General features: G+C 40.6%; 2 protein-coding genes across 7 annotated transcripts in view; one reads left to right on the forward strand and one right to left on the reverse strand.

Annotated features, from left to right (window-relative positions):
• The window catches only part of KIF2A (kinesin family member 2A), a 97,328-nt gene extending 90,293 nt beyond the window's left edge, over positions 1-7,035 (forward strand). For 5 of the 6 annotated variants that reach the window (XM_024193191.1, XM_024193185.1, XM_024193188.1 and 2 more), the window contains 2 exons: positions 1,825-1,960; positions 5,671-7,035. In XM_024193191.1, coding sequence (XP_024048959.1) covers positions 1,825-1,960; positions 5,671-5,756 — 222 coding nt within the window. In that variant the 3' untranslated portion in view covers positions 5,757-7,035. Of the gene's footprint in view, positions 1-1,824; positions 1,961-5,517; positions 5,638-5,670 lie in introns of those variants that run through there. The other variant, XM_024193186.3, reaches the window with a different exon arrangement.
• A 2,222-nt stretch (positions 7,036-9,257) lies between these two features.
• Positions 9,258-19,034, reverse strand: DIMT1 (DIMT1 rRNA methyltransferase and ribosome maturation factor). The gene is made up of 12 exons (XM_024193194.3): positions 19,011-19,034; positions 17,988-18,061; positions 17,323-17,409; positions 16,739-16,800; positions 16,544-16,637; positions 16,397-16,446; positions 14,989-15,112; positions 14,773-14,865; positions 13,662-13,726; positions 13,199-13,262; positions 10,265-10,371; positions 9,258-9,704 (listed from the first exon to the last, which is right to left on the reverse strand). Exons 1-12 carry the CDS (start codon positions 19,024-19,026, stop codon positions 9,662-9,664), a joined length of 879 nt encoding a protein of 292 aa, XP_024048962.1. The 5' UTR covers positions 19,027-19,034; the 3' UTR covers positions 9,258-9,661.
• Positions 19,035-19,221: the final 187 nt, after the last annotated feature.

Below are 19,221 nucleotides of genomic sequence, written 5' to 3' on the forward strand. Positions count from 1 at the left end.
GATCTCACTGGGAGAGGGGTAGTCTCCAGAATAGACCAGTTTAAGTCAGTGAACCCCATTGTCCCCTGCCATAGGGCAGCTTTGCACTTCCAGAGTGTTTGAAAGCTGCCCTAAAGCTGGTTTAACCAGCCCCTAGAGGTCTTCCTCAATGTAGGGCAGCAGTTCTCAAACTGTGGGTCGGGACCCCAAAGGTGGGTCAAGACCCCAGTTTAATGGGATTGCCAGGGCTGGTTTAGACTTAGTGGGGCCCAGGCCCGGGGTCAGAGCCAAAGCCTGAGCCCCACCACACGGGGCCAACGCTGAAGCCTAAGGGCTTTAGCCCTGGGTGGCAGGACTCCTAAGAATATAAAAGCGGCCATACTGGGTCAGACCAAAGGTCCATCTAGCCCAGTATCCTATCTCCCAACAGTGGATTCCTTCCAGACGATGTTGTGGTGAGTTGCAACTATGGGATCGTTTCCCTCTGTTCCAGTTGGATGTTCTTCTTCACTGAGGCTTTCACCTCCTCAACAGCACAGAGGCTGTCAGACCGGGGGTTGGTCTGTTCTACTGTGTCCTGGAAAGTCTCATCTATGTACCTCTCTGTCTCTCTTAGCTCCTCTAGTTCAGCCACTCTGGTCTCCAAAGCCTGTTCACAGTTTCTGAAGGCCAGGAGCTCCTTGCACTGAATGCACACATATACTACCTGCCCATAGGGCAGGTAATCATACGTGCTGCATTGGGTGCAATAAACTGGATAGCCCCCACTCTGTTGCTGGACTTTTGCCTGCATTATCTTTTTACTCCTGAAGCTCGTTCCTTGGTTGATGTTTTGTATTTATTGGGGGGTGTTTTTGGCTTTAAGTTTTAAAGAATGTTAAGTTTCTCTAGCACCCCTCCCACCACACTTCCCCTCTAAACTCCCTCGCAAAACTCCCCTTTTAGCCGCTCCTGTTCGCTAGCTCCCCTGGTAACTCAGGTTACAGGCCCCCTGCCTGGGGCTGAAGCTCTTGGGCTTCGGTCTCCCTTCCTGAGGCGTTGGGACTCAGGCGGACTCAGGCTTCAGTCCTCCCTCTTATACCTATCTCATAGAGCTGGAAGGGACCCCGAAAGATCATCGAGTCCGGCCTCCTGCCTTCACTAGCAGGACCAAGTACTGATTTTGCTCCAGATCCCTAATTGGCCCCCTCAAGTATTGAACTTACAACCCTGGGTTTAGCAGGCCAATGCTCAAACCACTGAGGTATCCCAGAGTTTTTTGACTCTTGGAGTCGTGTAGTAATTTTTGTTGTCAGAAGGGGTCGTGGTACAATGAAGTTTGAGAACCCCTGATGTAGGGGAATCCTCTTGTGGAATGGAGCTGTTGTAGTGGCTCCTATGGCACAGGCCCTTCCCACAAAGCTTGCTTGGGGGTGTGCCCCGGGGTGTTCGAATGGTCCCTTGGAGTTGTGGGCAGCCCACACATACTTGCATCACCAGTCTAGCTCAGTGCATGGTGTCCTTATATCAGGGCTACAAAGATGGCATCAAGCAGTGATTTTCCCCCCTGCCTGCAGCTATGCTGAGTGCTCCAGACTATAGCAGAGAATTGGGGCCACTATCTTTGGCCGTTCCTGACACAGCCATTGGAATGAAGGAACCATGTATTATAAACCATATTAAAAACCTACAGTTTTGCTACATAGAAAACAAAAATTCAGATACTGAAGTGAATTCGTGTTACAATTCATGAAATTGTTTGTCTAGTAAAAGGGTATAACTAGCTTTGTGAAAGCAGAAAGACTTTGTGAATTCAGCTGTCTGCCTTCAGACTGTCTCCTGGCTGAATATCTCTTGTCTTTTCAGGAATCTATTCGATGGTTGGAAGATGAAAAAGCTCTTCTAGAGATGGCTGAAGAAGTAGATTATGATGTGGATTCTTATGCTACACAACTTGAAGCAATCCTAGAACAAAAAATTGACATTCTGACTGAACTCCGAGGTAAGACTGTGTTTTTTGTCCATTTATGAATAGGGGTCTACCAAATTCACAGCTGTGAAAATCACATCACAGACAGTGGAATCTGGTCTCCCCCATGAAATGTGGCCTCCAGTCGCCCAGCTCTGAAGGCAGAGCAGAGAGTGAGAGCTGCTGGCCGGGTGCCCAGCTTTGAAGGTAGTGCCACCGTCAGCAGCCGCGGAGAAGTAAGGGTGGTAATACCGTGACCCCCTAATAAGCTTGCGACTCCCTGTGATGGGTTGCCCCCCTTCAAGATGCCACCTGATGTGCTGAGATTCCACTGAGGCCGCTTGTACTGCCAGCATGGGCCCCCTTTAACCTGTCTTGCTGAGCCAGGCTCTTAAGCCTCCTCTAGCATACGCACACAGGCAGGGTCACACACAGCTGTAGAAAGACACAGACATAGCGCTCTGGAAGACTCAGCTTAAGGGACTTGCCCCAGCACTCAGGTGTCCACCTCCCTTGGAGTGCAGACCCAAAGGTATATTGTCTTGTGCTGTAGAGAAATCTATACAACGTAAGCTGATAAATTCGTCCCCTCCCTCAGTGTGGAGGAAGATATGCACAACTGCATTCCCCCCACTCTCTCCAGTTAGAAATTACAGAAACTGGGTTTAATATAAAGAAAACAAAATTTATTAACTATAAAAGGCAGATTTAAAGTGGTTAAAGGGGTAGCAAACAGAACAAAGCAGATTACTGAGCAAATAAAACAAAACACACACACTAAGCTTTATTCACGAAAGAAACAGATTACAAAAAGTAATTTCTTACCCTAAATGTTGAATTAGGCAGAATGCAGAGTTTCTGTAGCTCAGGGTTCTAGTTATTTATTCTTAGAGTCTGGACCCCTGTCTCAATCTGGACTCACCCCTGCCTTTCCCTTCAGGTTAGTCTCTTTTGTCCCTTCAGGTTCTTTCAGCAGTCCTTCTTCTTGGGTAGGCCATGGAGGAGAGTCTGGAATGCCTTCCGTCCCAGCCTTAAATAGAATTTACATAAGGCGGGAAGCCTTTTGTTTCCCAAACTTGACCTCCTCTTCCTGTGAGTGGAAAATTATTAGAAGTCCAAGGTAGTGTTTAGTACCAGGTGGCAGGACCACCTGACCTAGTAGTGTCAGCTAGTCCCGGGACACCTCGCAGGAAGGAGAAAGATTAGTATCTTCACAGTCTTGTTGTTTCTTCCTGATGGCCCATCAAATTTGATGGCCTGTTGTCTGGTGGGTGTCTTCCAAATACATACCCAGCTGTAATTGTTACATAGTCCATATTCCTAACTTTAGATACAGAAATGATACATGCATACAAATTGGATAATCACATTCAGTAAATCATAACCTTTCCTATGATATCTTACATGAGCCATCTTGCATAAAGTATATCTGTTATGTCCTATCCATATCATAAGTATATTTTCATAAAGAATATGGAGTGTAACGTCACACTCCTTTTTGGGTTGGGCCCCCAGTTTGAGATATGCTGCGGAGGAATCATACATTTTTCGTTAGTTGGTCACGGCATAAATAGCAAATTTCACAGATGTGTTACACATCTGTGAAACTTGCTATGTATGCCATGACCAACCTGTGAAAAATGTGTGATTTCGCCGTGATTTAAGTAGACCCCTATTTATGTGTGTGTTACTAGCTGTGGGTTTTTATACATCAAAAGGACTAACTAACAATAATGAGCTATAACTGAACATTGTTATGAATTTTTTTCTTCCTCTGTCCTACAACCCATGTTCAATACAGAGAGCACTATAGCTCCATTACACCGGCTCAAGGAAGCAAATAATCTGTCAGTACCAGTATAGAGGAAAAATTCTTCACTTTGCCTCCCTGGATCCTGGAAGTCTGGAACCTATGCTCAGTCCTCCAGCTTTTTTCTCTCTTTGTCTATCGCTTTGTCCTAGCCCATTCAAAACAACAAAGGAAGGAAACAGTCTAAATGGAATTGCAGGAAAAGGGAAAATAAGGCAGAGAGAAATAAATAGTCTGCTAGTTAACTCCCAACTGGTGCTTTATTTCCCAGCTGCATATCAGAGGCTGGGGAATCTGCTTCTCTCACATTGTCACTCTTCTAGGTCTGCCCACCAGAGTTTAGATCTGTATCCAGCTATGAACAGCTCTTGCTTACGAATGTGTTCTCAGCTCAGAAGCCTTCATCTCTGCAGCTTGTTTTCAACCTCTCTTTCAATCATATCAGAATGCAGATTCTTCTCAGTGCCCCAGATTGTCTCTTCAAACTGTATCTAATCTAGAGCCACTCTTCATGGCATAATTGGTCACTCCAGTGAGAGTAATGGTGGTGAATGTACACCTCTGAGTCATTAGTTTTGGATATATTGGGTTTCTTTGAAACCATAATGTTGGGAAGTTGCTTTAAAAAAAAAAAAATGAAAACAGTTTTAGATTTTGCACAATCTGAATATGTCCTGCAGGCCACATGAATGCATTTATTGGATGTGTCCCATGAGTTATATATTTAATGCTCCTGCTCTAACACTGTAAGTTGGGTTAAGTGTAACTCAAACGGATCTAACAAAAGAATGTTATACTTTCCTTGTGCCACCAGTGAGCCCATTGCTTCCTCTGAGGAAGAGAAGTTGGTAGACATTGACAATGGCTTTGGTAAAGCAGCAAATTGGGCAAGTCCACTCTCTTTCAAAATCATTACAGGCTGCCTTTGAAATAAGGTGCTGCAAGCATAGCTATTTAGAATAAACACTTGCCTCTATTCATACTGCTTGGTACACTTGCTGACTATGAATTCTTTGTAGGGTGGGGAACAAGAGATGGAAAAGGAAATTATTGCCAGTAATTGTTGGTACTTCTCCCATTCCTCCACTTGGAGGGTATTGGTCATGGTGATGAGTACTCCAACTCTTGTTTATTGCTCAGAGATTTTGGAACTAGTTTCTCTATACTGGCCCCAACTTGACAGTCTTCTCTCCTTGTTTCTTGGTAGATGGAGCTGTGTAACTATCTATGGATTGTGTTGTAGGGTGCGAAAAGGAAGACAGTGACAGAATTACCTTTAGACACCCTTCTCTTCCAGTATTCTTTAATTCTCTGGAGTTTTGCAGTGAAATAAATAAATGTGGAGGAAGTCTCCTTTTGTTGTGTAACTGCAGTCACAAAAGTCCGTTTCTGTGTTACAGGAAAATAGTGGATTCTGGAAGGCATTGTTTTCATTTAGATGTTTAAATCAGTTATGTCAGTATAAAGAATGGTCTCCAATCCAATTCTAGAGATTTTAAAGATAGCACAGGAAGTTGCATTAATATGTAGAAACATGTTAGAGGCTTAATCCTGTACTGCTCAGTTGGAGATTTTGTGCGTATAGCTGATAAGGACAGACAGGGAGTGCCTGGGAAGCATACTCTGCATTGAATGTGCTACTGTGAAGTTTCCTAGAAACAGGAGTAAGGCCTAAGAGGGGAACAGGTTGCTAAGAAACTTGTTTATATAGGGAGTATTACACTTGAGCTTATGTACTCAAACATGTCCATTATCTTCCCTGGCTCCTTGTTGTCTGTAGCCTCTGCTCACATGTGTGGAGGAATGCAACAACTTTGTGCTCTTTGCTGGTGAGATACTTGCAACCTCAAGACTTACCTACAAAACACCCACTGAATACAAGCACAGTGGCATTTCTTTCTTTCTTTTTTTTTTTTTTTTTTTTTTTTTTAAGATAAAGTGAAATCTTTCCGGGCAGCTCTACAAGAGGAGGAACAGGCCAGTAAACAGATCAATCCGAAGAGACCACGTGCCCTTTGAAATGGGCCTCTGCTGCTAATGGATCCCCCGAACCCTTACTGCTGTAACATACAGTTGTTATGAGACGGTGGCTGTAAGAACTCAACTACTTGAAAGCGTAAAAACTTTTGAAGTCTCTGTGGAAATGTCCCGTTTCTCCTTCACCTGAATGACATTTTCAGTTTTGTGTGAAACACTTCAATGATGTCTCCAGAATGCTTCTAGACCAGACAGCACAGCACAACCATGCAGGGTTCAGAGCTGTGAAGCACTTTGTTTAAAAATTTTCATTTATTCAAATTGTGAATTTTATGTTTTGGAAATCTTTGCCATTTTTTTTTAATAATGAAGTAAAACTGTGGACTTGAAAAACTTCACTATTTCCTTTTAATGATGTTCAATTTTGTTACAAAGACCAGCTGTGCAGTTTTAAATTGTTTGCGTGCATGCACACCTCATCAGTGATTGTACATAACTTCTCTTCTAGAGATAGCTGTGCTAACCTATTCCCATTCTGTGCCTTGATGAAGGCTACTTGATCCTAAATGTCCTTTCTGAAGCACAGCCTTAATAAATGACATTCCTTATTTGTCAATGTAAATTACTTTTATTGTGTGTACATCTTTAATGTGTGTGAGCCTTTTTTTTTTTTTCTTTTTTTGGTGACTAGTTCATTTCACAGGATGTACAACAGCTGGACATTCCATCCTCGTAGAAATCTGGAATCATGATTTATTTGAATACCATAAAGAATGGTTATAAAATGCTAATGTTTTCTTTGTAAAGAACAATATAAATTAGTTGATGTATAATAAAAGGTAACATTTAAGTATGGAGGAGAGTTGTATGTTAGAATAATACAGATATACAGTATGTGTATAAGTGTGATAAATGCTGTCTAGAATAAAGGTGCAATCTGATCTCTACGTATGGGTAGGAGGACTATAAAAGTTCAGGGATCCAGTGAATAGCAAACAAAATACCTTTTCACATACTAGCATGACAACTTACATGTGCATTAACTGTAGTTTGCAGATAGTTTGTATGGAGTAGTACTGTTGCTTTAAAGAAAGTAGCTAATGCATATTTTTCCCTTTGTACAGTGCCAGCAGCTGAAAAGTGGGGTGAATATCATTTTGGATTTGCACAATAGGCTGCACAAACTCTACATAATGCGATATAAATCCCACAGGTACCTGAAGTCTCACAAATAGCACCATACGTATCCAGCACTTTTTAGGTGGTGGCACTTGAGTTATTTTTGCCAGTCAGTGTCCAAAAGAGGAAAAAGAGGAAAAAAAAAAAACCTTTTATGTAAGAACTTTTTGTCAAACAATTGTAGCCCTCTCTGAGTTCTCCCTGTTTCCAGGACAGATTCCAAGAGTTAATATCAGCAGACCCTAGGAATGGTTTTAAACTTGTTTTTTGGAACACAAGCCCATTTATGCTGGGACTGAAGGGAAATAAAGGGAAGGCAATGAAAAGAGAGCTAAATGAGCCACAGATTCTCAGCAGTTAATGTTTGTAACTCCCATAGGAAGGTAGGCTATGGGAGACCCTTGTTGCATCATGGTAAAAAGCTCCTATCTGTAAACATGAAAGCTGAAAAAGCAATGTAGATTTTACACAATGTGTTTAATAAATTAAACAATGAAACATCAATTAGAGATGAGAATTTACTTCTATGAAACTTGCATTTGCTTTGGGAAGGAATTTACTTTGTGATCACATCTATTGAAATTAGATGTATCTGTTTTTTTTTTTTTAAAAAATCATACTTAAAAGGCACTTAGTGCTAGAATGGGTGTTTGTTTTATTGTAATAACCATCCTGTACAGACTTGTATTGTTTTACTAACTTCAGTCCTTAAACAGCTATATCAAAATGTACTGATCTTTCACTGCATTCATCTAAGAATGCAATCCATCAAAAAATTAAGAGGAAATTTTATTAGATAACTAAGTAAAACTAGCAAAAGTGTTTCTGTTCATAGTAACTGATGATGCAGGTTAAAAGAATTCCCTGCTTCTTAAACCAAAAGTTTTAATTAAAATGATCTGAATTGATAAGTCTAAATCTCACTTTTCCTCAAGGTTTGAGCCATATCATGTAGAAGATTTATATACAAGAGGTCAAGATAATGTGGGTGGTGTTCCTCTAGCAAGTCACAACCTTTTTGTCTACCTGTAAAGTCTTGCAATACATATAGTGTTTTAAGATCCTCTGAAATGTGTCATCTAAATGTGATTCATTATGGATTATTGCATCAAACTGCAAATTAAGAATGGTAGATGCTATTCAGCTTGTTGTAAATTTCATGAGAAACTGTGCAGCTAGTTTAAGTATGAATCTGCTGTATTTTAGATAATATGCCTGCTCCTATCCATGTCCAATTTTTAAAATAATTCTATGTAAAATACACTTTACTTTCATCACTGCTGATGAGAAATATTATTCTTAGCTAAATGTTTCACTGACTAGTTCTTGTCTCCCCCACTAGGCCTCACATCACAAAAGAAATCATGTGGGTTAATAATGGAAAGGAAAGAAGTATGATCACTTATATATTTCCACTTTAGGGAGAGTAGCTTCTTAAGAACATTCTGCTATAATGGACAGCCAATGAGATCTTTGTGGTAAACAACATTCTCCAAAAGGTGATACACTTAGGGCAAGAGTTCAAGTGGATGTTTATAGTAAGAAATCAAGACACTTGCTGATTTGAGGTTTTAAAAGAATAGGATACCACACCAATTAAGGCTGATTTGTCTCAGCTTGCATAGAGGGAAGATAGAGAATAGAGTCTAAATCCTACCAAAGTGTGTGTGATAAAACCTTAGTTTTTACTGACCCTTCCCCCTCCCTGCCAAAAAAATGGGACCAGTGCTGCTGCTACTCCAGTCAGCTACTGGCTGCAGATTGGTTTGTCAAGCTAAGCTTTGCTAGTTTTGTATAGATGGCTTATTTTCTGCAGGCTGGGAGAAGAGGGCTGTTGTGCTAGCCTAAGGTGAATATAGGCTCTCTTGTCCAGACTCTGAAGCAATACATACTTATAGAACCTTATGATACAGAATGACATGCTTGTTCCTTATAAGATGCTGTGTACAGTATGGTTAAGGCAGTTTAAAGGCACCATACAATGTTTGTCAAACTGCATTGTTACGGAAGATTTTTATGTGAAAATGGTAGTATATTCTTCTCTGCCTCTGATTACAATTCAGGGTCTAGCAGTAAGATATAACTACAGCTGAAAACAAGTTTAGATATTTAAGAGGACTGTACCAGGCAAAAGAACTGTTCTGTCTTTTTAAAGCCTACCATGTTCTTGCTATCAGGTTGCACAGCCAACGTGCCCAAGCATGTTAACTGCCCCTACATCTAGAACATATACAGTGGTGATCTGCTCATTCTAGCAACCATTTCTCCAATAGTCCAGGGCCTATGGTAGCTACCAGAAAGGAAAGGTTAAAGAGATGCACACATCTTTTTTTTTTTTAAAAATTAATTTATTCTAAACTCTCATGAATTGGCATCATGCCACCAGTCTACAAGTAGTTCTGTGGTGGCCAAACAGAGGTTTGAGTTCCATTCTGAATGTTGTAATGGCAGGAGAAGTCAGGGAGGGAAGGGTTTAATTTGGGGCTTTTGGAGCCACTTCATATCATAGGGTACATTTAAAAAGTGCTCTGATGGGGGAAAAAGGCACATAGCTTTAGTCTTGACAGTTACAATTTTAAAATGTAACACAGCACCTTTACAGCTATTGTCTTCAAACAAGTACTTCTGAGCAATTATTGCAGAATAGTCACATGAACTTTGTATGCTGGTGATTGCTCTCAACATGAGAGTTCTTCCTCCTACGCACACCTTTGTTGACGTCACATTTCAGTTCTCCCTAGCGAATGTAAAATGCTCTGTTCAGGCATTTATGAAAAATGGATGCCTGCTGAATTGAAGCCATGCAGCACTCTGAAAAATTAAAATGGTCAACTTACATGAATTTGTACTTCACACAGTAACACTTACTTCAAATACTACCTAGATGAAGGGAGTGGGTAAGAAGAGCGAAGTCTTAAAATACTACTTTCTGTTTCAGTCATTACATCAAGGAGCTGTTAGCCCTCAGCCTGCGTGTGGCATCATCATGTGTAATAATGAGTTTAAGGATTTATAAATAATGCCCCTCACAGAAAACTCAGATAATTGGAGTCGAGGGCAGCGGTTCTCAGCCAGGGGTCCGTGGCCCCAGAGGGTCTGCGAGCCCTTGCAGGGGGGCTGCAGAGCCCCATGGCTGAAACCCAGTGCCCCCAGCACTATAGCTGGCGGCGCCGCCCCCCACAAGCTATATTTACAGTAATGTACTCATTGGATCTATAACATGTCAAAAGTTTGACATCTCATATCAAAAGAGTAATGTTTGGGATATCACTACTTTTCCCCGAATCCAACCCAGAGATGTGCCTTCATTTTTAGAACAGAGCACAATAAGTGTTTGAAGTATGAAGGGAATTCAGAGACCATGAGTTTACCTAATGAAGTCATCTATATCCATTGAGCGAGCCCGTTTTTCAGAGAAACCTGTATTTTTTAGAACCATCTGTATTTTCTCTGCAATTTTGAAGTTTTCTGGTATTTCCTGTCAATGTAAGTTGCAATACAGATAAGTTATTTCTTCAACATTAATGATTTTTAAAAGCTTGTTCATTCCACAAAAGTCTTCAGGTATCCAAGCACCATGCCCAAGCTTTGCTATACATCAAAGTGACTGACCATTCCAGATGAAAAATGCTTTAAAGAATAAAAATTCAGGTTGCCGTTTTCTCATCAAGGTATACACAGACTGTCCAACAAGCCTGGGTTTTGCAGGACTGTCCCGCTTTGATACACAAACCCCCAGCTAAAGCAGCGCCTGCCCCATGTGACTGGCTGGACTAGGCTCCCTGCTCCAGGCATTGTGACCTGGCCCCTGCTGTCCATGTTTGCAACACTGCTTAGGTTTGGTCTGGCCCCCAGCAGGGGTGGGGATGGCAAATTTGAGTGAGTGGCATTGCAACTTGGTGCACAGGATTGCAACACCACTCACTCAGATTTGGCCCAGGTGGGCTAAACCTGAGCAGTGTTGCAACCCATGTGCCAGGGTCCAAGTCACAGTACTCAGAACAGGAACTTGAGGTCAGCTAGCCCTGCAGAACAGGAGCTGCCACTGCAGAGCAACCTGCTTTGCACTCACCCTGCAATTCCCCTCCCGTCCCCACAACCTGTCCTCTCAGTTCCTGGAGGTAGTATCCAACCTACTTTAGCTACTTTGAATGTTGGGAGGTATGAATATACCTGAGAAAGAAGCAGGAACCATGCCTACCTCTACATTCATTCAGCACCTAGATCAGAGGTTCTGGTGCTACTAGAATATAAATCTATTTCCCCTTTTTTTTGCTTGCATCTTTGGCTATGTCTACACTTAGTGTAGAGAGTACAAGCACTACACATGCAGCTACAAGCGGCAGTGAAAGGCAGGCTGCATCCACACTTATCACTACAGGGTGTAGCTACGTGTAGCAGAAAAAGACTCCTGCAGTGGAGAGGCAGCAGGGAACTCCTGGGGCCTTTTCCTGCTGTCTGTACCCACTGGAGCCTTTCACTGTGGCGGGGAAAGGCGCTGGCAGCGGGACACAACAACACTAAAAATAGCAGTGTAGATGTGGGAGGCACTGCTTGGGCATGTAGAGCATGCGGGTAGGGCACTCTAGTCGCCCAAGCTGTGCCTCACCAGCTACACTGCTATTTATACCTGTGCTAGCCAAGTGGGCAGTGTCTGAACTCTACGTGCTACTTTAAGAGCAGATATAACTTTTCTGTGCCAAGCATGCAGGTACTGATTAGGTAGCCTGGACCTGATTTTAAGCATCCAAAAGGGAAACCACCACCCATTGAACACTACGCTAGTTCTAGTTTTATTACCACTTAAACCTGCTGGAAACTCATCTCAACCCATTTTAAAGTTGAGCATATCCACACTGAATTTAGCAAAAGATGCTGGTTCCTGTATGTTTGTCTATAATACTTTAAATGTATAATAGCATAAAAACCTTTGGGTTTGAGGCATCAACACAAAGTATATTAGCCACCAGTGACTGTAAAACCTGGAAATTTGGCTTGCTATACCCAAAAAAATGCTAAATATTAGCTTAAAAACAACTATCCCTCCCCCAAACAACTGAGGTTCAGTGTAATTTTAAACAAACATCTTATTTATCTGGTTCTTTAAAATACAGAATCTTGCACTGTTTAGTGCAATAGACAGACTAAAAACGTGGAGCGAAGAGGTTCAAATACAAAAGAATGAGTTTAAATGTTTGCAGAATTCAAAACACACAAAATACTGTGTGGTCCAGCTTAACTTTATACCCTCCCTTAAAACAATATTAAACTACTGAAATATTAAGCAATTACATTGAAGACATTTAAAATTATGGATATTATATTGATCCTGATACAGCCATCTTGCCAACCAGACAAACACTGAATCCTAGGTTAGGTGAACTAATCATTGTCAGACACAAGTCCCCTGAAATTATACACCTCCTCTTCTTGCCCTCAGGAAGAAGAAAATCAGGATAAAAACAACCAGTGGATAAATATTTCAGATAATGTAGTTATTTTTCTAGACTACTTAGGTTCTACAGCTACCTAATTAAAAAAAACTTTTATATCAATGGTTGGCTCTATATGCACAAAGAGAAGATCATAAAGTTTTAAGAGAAATTTATTTTTGAATAATGTATATCCCCAGAGCAAATTGGAAGTTTTGATGCAGCACCATGCAAGTTAGGAAGACTAAAGAACTGGACAGCATAGTGAATGCCACATTAGCCAGTATTAAAATGTGGAACTAGTGTATATTTTGAACAAAAAAATACTTTAGATTTTAAGTACAATTCTATACATAACAGGTTGCTGTAGCTGAAGTTAACCCGACTCACTGTTCTCTTCTAAGGATCTGGAATAGATCTTATTAAAAACGAATTTTTTTTTAAAATGGATCAGTGTATGCCTGGTTTCTAGATTTCTGTAAACAACCTTGAACTCACTGCAGATGAGTCACTAGAAATATTTTCAAATAGATGCAGTGTCAATGGTTTTATACTATGCCAAGGTCTGAGCAGCCCTTAGTGGGGAGGAGAGTAAATTACACCCTTGGAGACATCAGTGGAATCCCAATATATCCTTTGTTTCTAAATTCTCATGTAAACCTTCATTATAGTTTAGAGGATCTTAGAATTCTGTTTATTTTAGATATTCTGTTATTCTAAAGGTACTCTTAGGTAATGTTTGTTCTGATAGGTTTTAACTTCTGGATGAAAAGTTTTTTGTACCATCTTGCTGCTTTTGAATTTTACATCTTATACTTAGCTTACTTTGTATGTTACATTTAACACATTAAAAAGGAAAACCATTCTACTTACAATATTATGTATAGAACAGTGAATTCGATAATTCTGATCCAGCAGCTGCTGTACCGCTCTTGATCTGAAAGTGAGTCAATACAGTGAGTCAACCATTGATATAGAAGTCTAACTATATCTGCAGTGAAACCTGTTTTTTTTAAAAAACAAGTTGTGACTTGAGTGGCTGTTCAGAGGTTTTTATAATAAAGATGAAGCAGCTGTACTGAAGACACTGGGTGATCTCTTAAGGCAGCTGCCTATCTGGCATGTAAAGGTTTCACTGTATAATATCTCCATGACCACAGTGTAAACTGTCCAACCTTGCACTATGGGGATGCCTGAATGGTCTTATTAATATGGTTGTTGAAGCCAGGCTTGCTACAGAACTAGACTGGAGGATTGCTAGGCATTTTTGTAGGCAAAACAAGCAATTAGATAAACTCTTAAACTTTGAAAAAAACCTCTAATAGAAATAACTTACTTAAATGCTGCAGAGAGCGTCTTGTTTTTCCTGACAAAGGCTATCCTTACTAGACCATCCCATTCCTGAAACACAAAATGCACAACGTTTGCCTGAAGCAATACACAGCTGCTAACAACCAGGCCAGACTATCTACTATTAATTTCATGACAGCATAACGACAAAGAGGTAAATCTCAGTAATAGCACAACATGGCTCAGTCCTGTACAATGTAGTACAAATTGACAAGCTAAATACTTCACTGGCAAAGGTAGGCAGGCATTACTGAACTGCTAACTGGACAATCACACAGATATCTAGATAGCTAGAAGTCATATGGATGAAGAACATCTGGCTGAACCTGGGCAAAACTGGGGTGATGATATGTAAAAAAGGGAAACACCTTAATAAATGTCTAGAGTAATATTGCCCTGGAGTGTCGATCTTCAGCAAGAGTGCATAGTCTCTGAGTCCTAAAGGACTCTTCTTTGCTCTTGATCAACTAAATACTGCCAACAGCCATAAATGTCTTTTAAGCACTTTGAGGGCTATAGATGAAAAGCACTACAAAAGAGCTAGATATTATCACCACCAGCTGCTGGCCAGGAGCTTTTACCTTTCAGTCTGAGACAAACCTAACCACAGCGATCCTGGCCTGTGTCACTTCCAGGGAAGGAACAGGGGTTTTGAGGAAAGTTGAGTTTGAACTGCTGTTGGGGCATCCAGATAATGTTGGAAAGATACTCAGATGAGAGTCTGATCAAGAAGGGGCAAGGTACAATGGAGAGTCAATGAATGTGTAGTGCAGTGATTTTCAACCTGTGGTCTGCAGGCCGCTGAGAGTCTGCAGATTATGTCTAAGATTTCCAAAAGGGTCCATACCTCCATTTGAAATTTTTTTAGGAGTCTGCAAATGAAAAAAAGGTTGAAAACCACTGGTCTAGTCTATTGATATGATGAAGTTAGGCCTATTTAAACTGTTTAAAAAAACCCTTTAACACTGCTAATGTAGGTTACATGCGCTGTATTGTGTTGCTTTTACACCATTTGAAAGAGCATACAGAACGAAACATCGAATAGTACTATTATTCAGTTATTTTATTGGCTATGGTCTGCAGTATTTGAATCTCACCTGAAAATTAATAGGTGGTGGAGGGTTCTTTGGCTCTATTCTGACAACACTGGATTCAACTTTGGGTGGAGGCCTGAAATTATTCCTTCCAACCTGTTAATCATTAAAAATTAGGTAACTATCTCAAATAGCAGGAAGCAAATATTCACATTCTTGAGAAAGCCTCCTCACTCTGACATACATTCCTACATTAGTTATAGATGTAGTTTCACTTACTTTCATTAGATGATCCACACGGGCTAATAACTGAGTGTTAATTGAGAGTCTGCAGTATAGTTTATTCCCTGGTTTTGCAACCAAACGAAGAGCAAATTCTCTCTGAAACATAAGTATTGCACACCTGAGAATTAAAGAAATGAAAACATGAGTGCTATATTGCAAATAATTTATTCACAGACGCTCTATTACTTGTAGATTATTGGCTTTTCATTTTAAAGGCAGAGATGTGTCATACACTCATATTAGAGAAACTCAGCCCTGATGTAAGTCAGGCACAACTATAGCAAACCCACTATAGCACCTGCTTGCCCTTGGTCTGAACTTGGCTATTTGTACCTAGTGGTTAGAAGGAAATTAAGAGAATGTAGTCTCAGTCTTACGTGTACGACCTATGTGAAATAATTCCACCTGCTTATACCTCTCATTCTGGACCTCTGAAAGCCAGAGGTTTCTTCTGAAATGAACTTTCCTGAGTAAAATTGTTAAAATAGTAAATTAACAGCCTCCACTGATTTTAATGGTTTTTTGGTATTTCACTAAGTTAAAAAAGTGCTGATCACCAACCTTGCATTGTGCATGACAAGTTTGCTGACTGCTAATAGGCATACTGGTACCTAATGTCACTAATTAGTACTGCAGCAACGAGTCTGAATCTGCAGAACTGCCAAATTAGAATAAAAGTAAGCTATTTGCATTTCAAAACTGATCTAATTTTAGAAAAAGAAATAGTAAAAGTAGATACCCCCACTAGTCCTTCATTTCCAGTCAATGGCATCAGCAATAGCAGTACTCCAGTTCAAGTTAAACTATCAGCAAGAGCACTTAAGCAAGCTACGCAACCATATACACTGCTACCTCGATATAACGCCACCTGATATAACACGAATTTGGATATAATGCGGTAAAGCCGTGCTGCGGGGGGGGGGGGAGGGGGCTGCGCACTCCGGTGGATCAAAGCAAGTTCAATATAACATGGTTTTACCTATAACGCGGTAAGATTTTTTGGCTCCCAAGGACAGCGTTATATCGAGGTAGAGGTGTATTAAACATACAGTTGCTTTGATCTCCCTGGAGACACCCCACCACCCTCCAGTCCAGATCTGCTCTACTTCTCCATAACTTTTAAGATACTCTGCTTAGGCCTGGGGTTGTCCTTTCTAGAGTAAGCAGGAGCAAACTCCCATTTACTTTAGTGGGAGCTGCACTTGGTTATGGCAAGTCTCAAATTCTTCCTAGGTGTTTAACACTTTGGCACTGGCAATGGCCATTGGGAGTACTATGCTGAAGAGAGTTCCTGACTAGTGGTTTGCAGGGCTAATATCATTAACAATAATCCCAAATCAGATGTTCTGTAAAGTTAGTCTTTGTTTTGCATTAGGCAATCCAGAGAGTCTTGTCTATATACCTGAAAAAAGGTCTATGCAGCAACAGCTTGAAAACAAAAGGTGAAGAAATCTAGGGAAAGAGTAACACTGTTAGAGAGGACATACTAAGCCAGTACCATCAAAAATTCATGTAAACTGTTATTCCACTGCAATTGCTTTGCCCCTACCTGATAAGGCAAGTTAGCTACACATGTATCAAAGAACGGTAAGTCAGTTTTCAAGACATCTCCAACCTTTATTTCTAGTTTGTTTGCTAGGCATCTAGGGATGGAAAAAACACAGTTATTACCTTAGAAATACACATTTCTAAAGAGGTCAGGCCCCTAAAATGCAGTGGAGCTATTTCCAGTGGTAGTACTTACGTGCCCTGGACTCTCTTCTGAAGTTCACCCACAAGTCGTGGGTCAAGTTCACAAGCAATTACCTGAAAACAAAGAGTTATATTTGCAACTTTAACCAAATCAGAACTATGAATAGACTTTTTGCTATTATCTCAGAATAAGAATAGCTTTTGTTACAGACATTTTTAAAAATCTTACATTAGGATATGCACATTTTCTATCACAAAAGTATCAGACTATATTAAAATTTCAGAAGGATAACAAGGCCATTGAAGAAAACCACACATGTAAAGCACAATTCTTTACCTAAATGTGGTTGGATGCCTTGTAAAAATGGTAAAGATCCAACACAAATGTTAATGCAGTAGATAGATTAAAATTACATTGAGTATCCGATTGTCAAATATTCTTAACTTCACTTTAAAAGCACCATTCTTACTCTATCAGTGGAGTTGTACAGAGAGAAGGATATGAACACCCAGAAAGGAATAGATACATTATTTCCTCCCCCCCCCACGTTTGAGGACACTTTTTCATTTGTTCATCTACTAAGTAGCAGTTTGTTCAGTGAAAAATCAAGATGAATTTTCCTAACTCATTCTTACCTTTTTTACTTTCTCTAGCATTTTTACTGTCAGGTTACCAGTTCCAGGTCCTACTTCAAGGACAACATCCGTGGGCCGTAAGGCAGCCTAAGAACAAATGAGATTGTAGGAAACCAATAATAATAATAATAATAATAATAAAAAACAATATTGCAAAGTAATTTTAACTAAAGAATTCTAAGTGCAGACATTAACGGAGCTGATCCTGTATATGGTTAATAGATTTGGAGAACTTGTTTTCAAGGCAAAAGCAAAGTTGCCCAACAGTTTCACTTTTAATTGCATGCAACCTTTTGAAAATGTAGCCATTAGGTAATCATATCTCTGTGTGCACACAAAACCCTACATGTAACTTTGGCTCCACTTAAGACAATGGGAGCTTTGCCACTGACTTCAATGGGGCCAGGATTTTACCCATGACCATTCTGAAGGAAAAGAGAAAGCACTTAGAAAATCTTTCACCAACTGTACATCTTGAATTAACATTTCTCATACCTTTCAAGAGGCCAGGAAGGGATTAAGCACCTCAGACTTACACAGTATCCAACTTTAAGTAGTGCTGTAAATTGTTTACAAGCATTTGCCTTAAAAGATTTTGAGATAGAACATTTGAATGCAACTCTTATGACAGCTATTTTAATTAGTTAGGTCCAGTTATTACCAACCTTCTCTATAATGTTGTTAACAATGAGGGGATTTTTCAGAATGTGCTGGCCAATTCCAGTATTGAACATGAGACCTAAAATAAAGTATAACCAAGCCAGTTATATCACTATCATTAAAAATATCACAGCAAACTAGATTTTATACTTCTAAAGCAGTGAGTCACATTCTTTTACTGGAACTAGACCACTTTACCAGTCTAACACCTGGTCTACACCTAAAACTTAGGTCCACCTAGCTACATGGCTCAGGGCTCTGAAATAGCTCATGCCCTGTGTGACACTGTTAGGTTGACCTAACCCCCACTATACATGCAGCTAGGATGACAGAAAGTTGCTACCTCTCAAAGAGGTGGATTACCCACACTGACTGAAAAACCCCTTCCCACCGTGTAGGCGTGCTACAGCTGCAATGCCGCAATTGAGCCTCTGTAGTGTAAACATAAGAACGGCCATACTGGGTCAAGCCCACGGTCCATCAAGCCCAGTATTCTGTCTCCTGACAGTGGCGAATTCCAGGTATCATAGTTTAAGACATTAACTATAACAACCACTGCCTCTCTCTTTCCATTGATCTGTGTGTAGTACACTGATCCCCTTGGAGTATACAATGCCCTTGTGATTGTAAAGGCTGGCACTTAGGAGTAGTGACATTCCAGAAGCAGGGGAACCCACAATATCAACCACTGCAGCTGGAAATACCATTATTAGTGATACAGGGAACAACAAATGTAAAACAATAAGAAAGTTATTGGTGACACTGTATTCAGGTTAAAGCAATACTACTGCTAGGATTCTAAAACCACAACTACTTTTTTCACTATTGCATTTAGATAGAGCTCTTTTAGGATATGGATCTTGTCTTTTTACACAGCTGCATATCAGTAATAAAATGGGAATGACAACAGCATGCTCGCCAGTGTACAAGCACAAGCCAGGAGCTGTCATAAACTAGGAAACTTGGCGTAAATTCAACGCAAACATCGCAGTCCTAACACATGCAATATCCGTACCGAAGCTCAGTACCTGGAGTGGAGGCCATCAACCAAAGAGCTTACAGAAGAAGCATGTTCTAAGGAGAGCTTAAAACAAGCAGAGCCAACACTAGCCCGGCCAGGGCTCCATAGCAGAGCCCGCGGCTTCATCAGCTTTCACTAGGGCCACCGAGAGCAGACTGCAGCCGCCAGACCGCTCGAGGCTCCTGCCGGGCTTTGCCTCCCCGCGCACAGCTCCATCC

Source organism: Terrapene carolina, unplaced genomic scaffold (assembly GCF_002925995.2).
Source record: "Terrapene carolina triunguis isolate 2854851 unplaced genomic scaffold, T_m_triunguis-2.0 Scaffold69, whole genome shotgun sequence".
NCBI lineage: Eukaryota > Metazoa > Chordata > Testudines > Emydidae > Terrapene > Terrapene triunguis.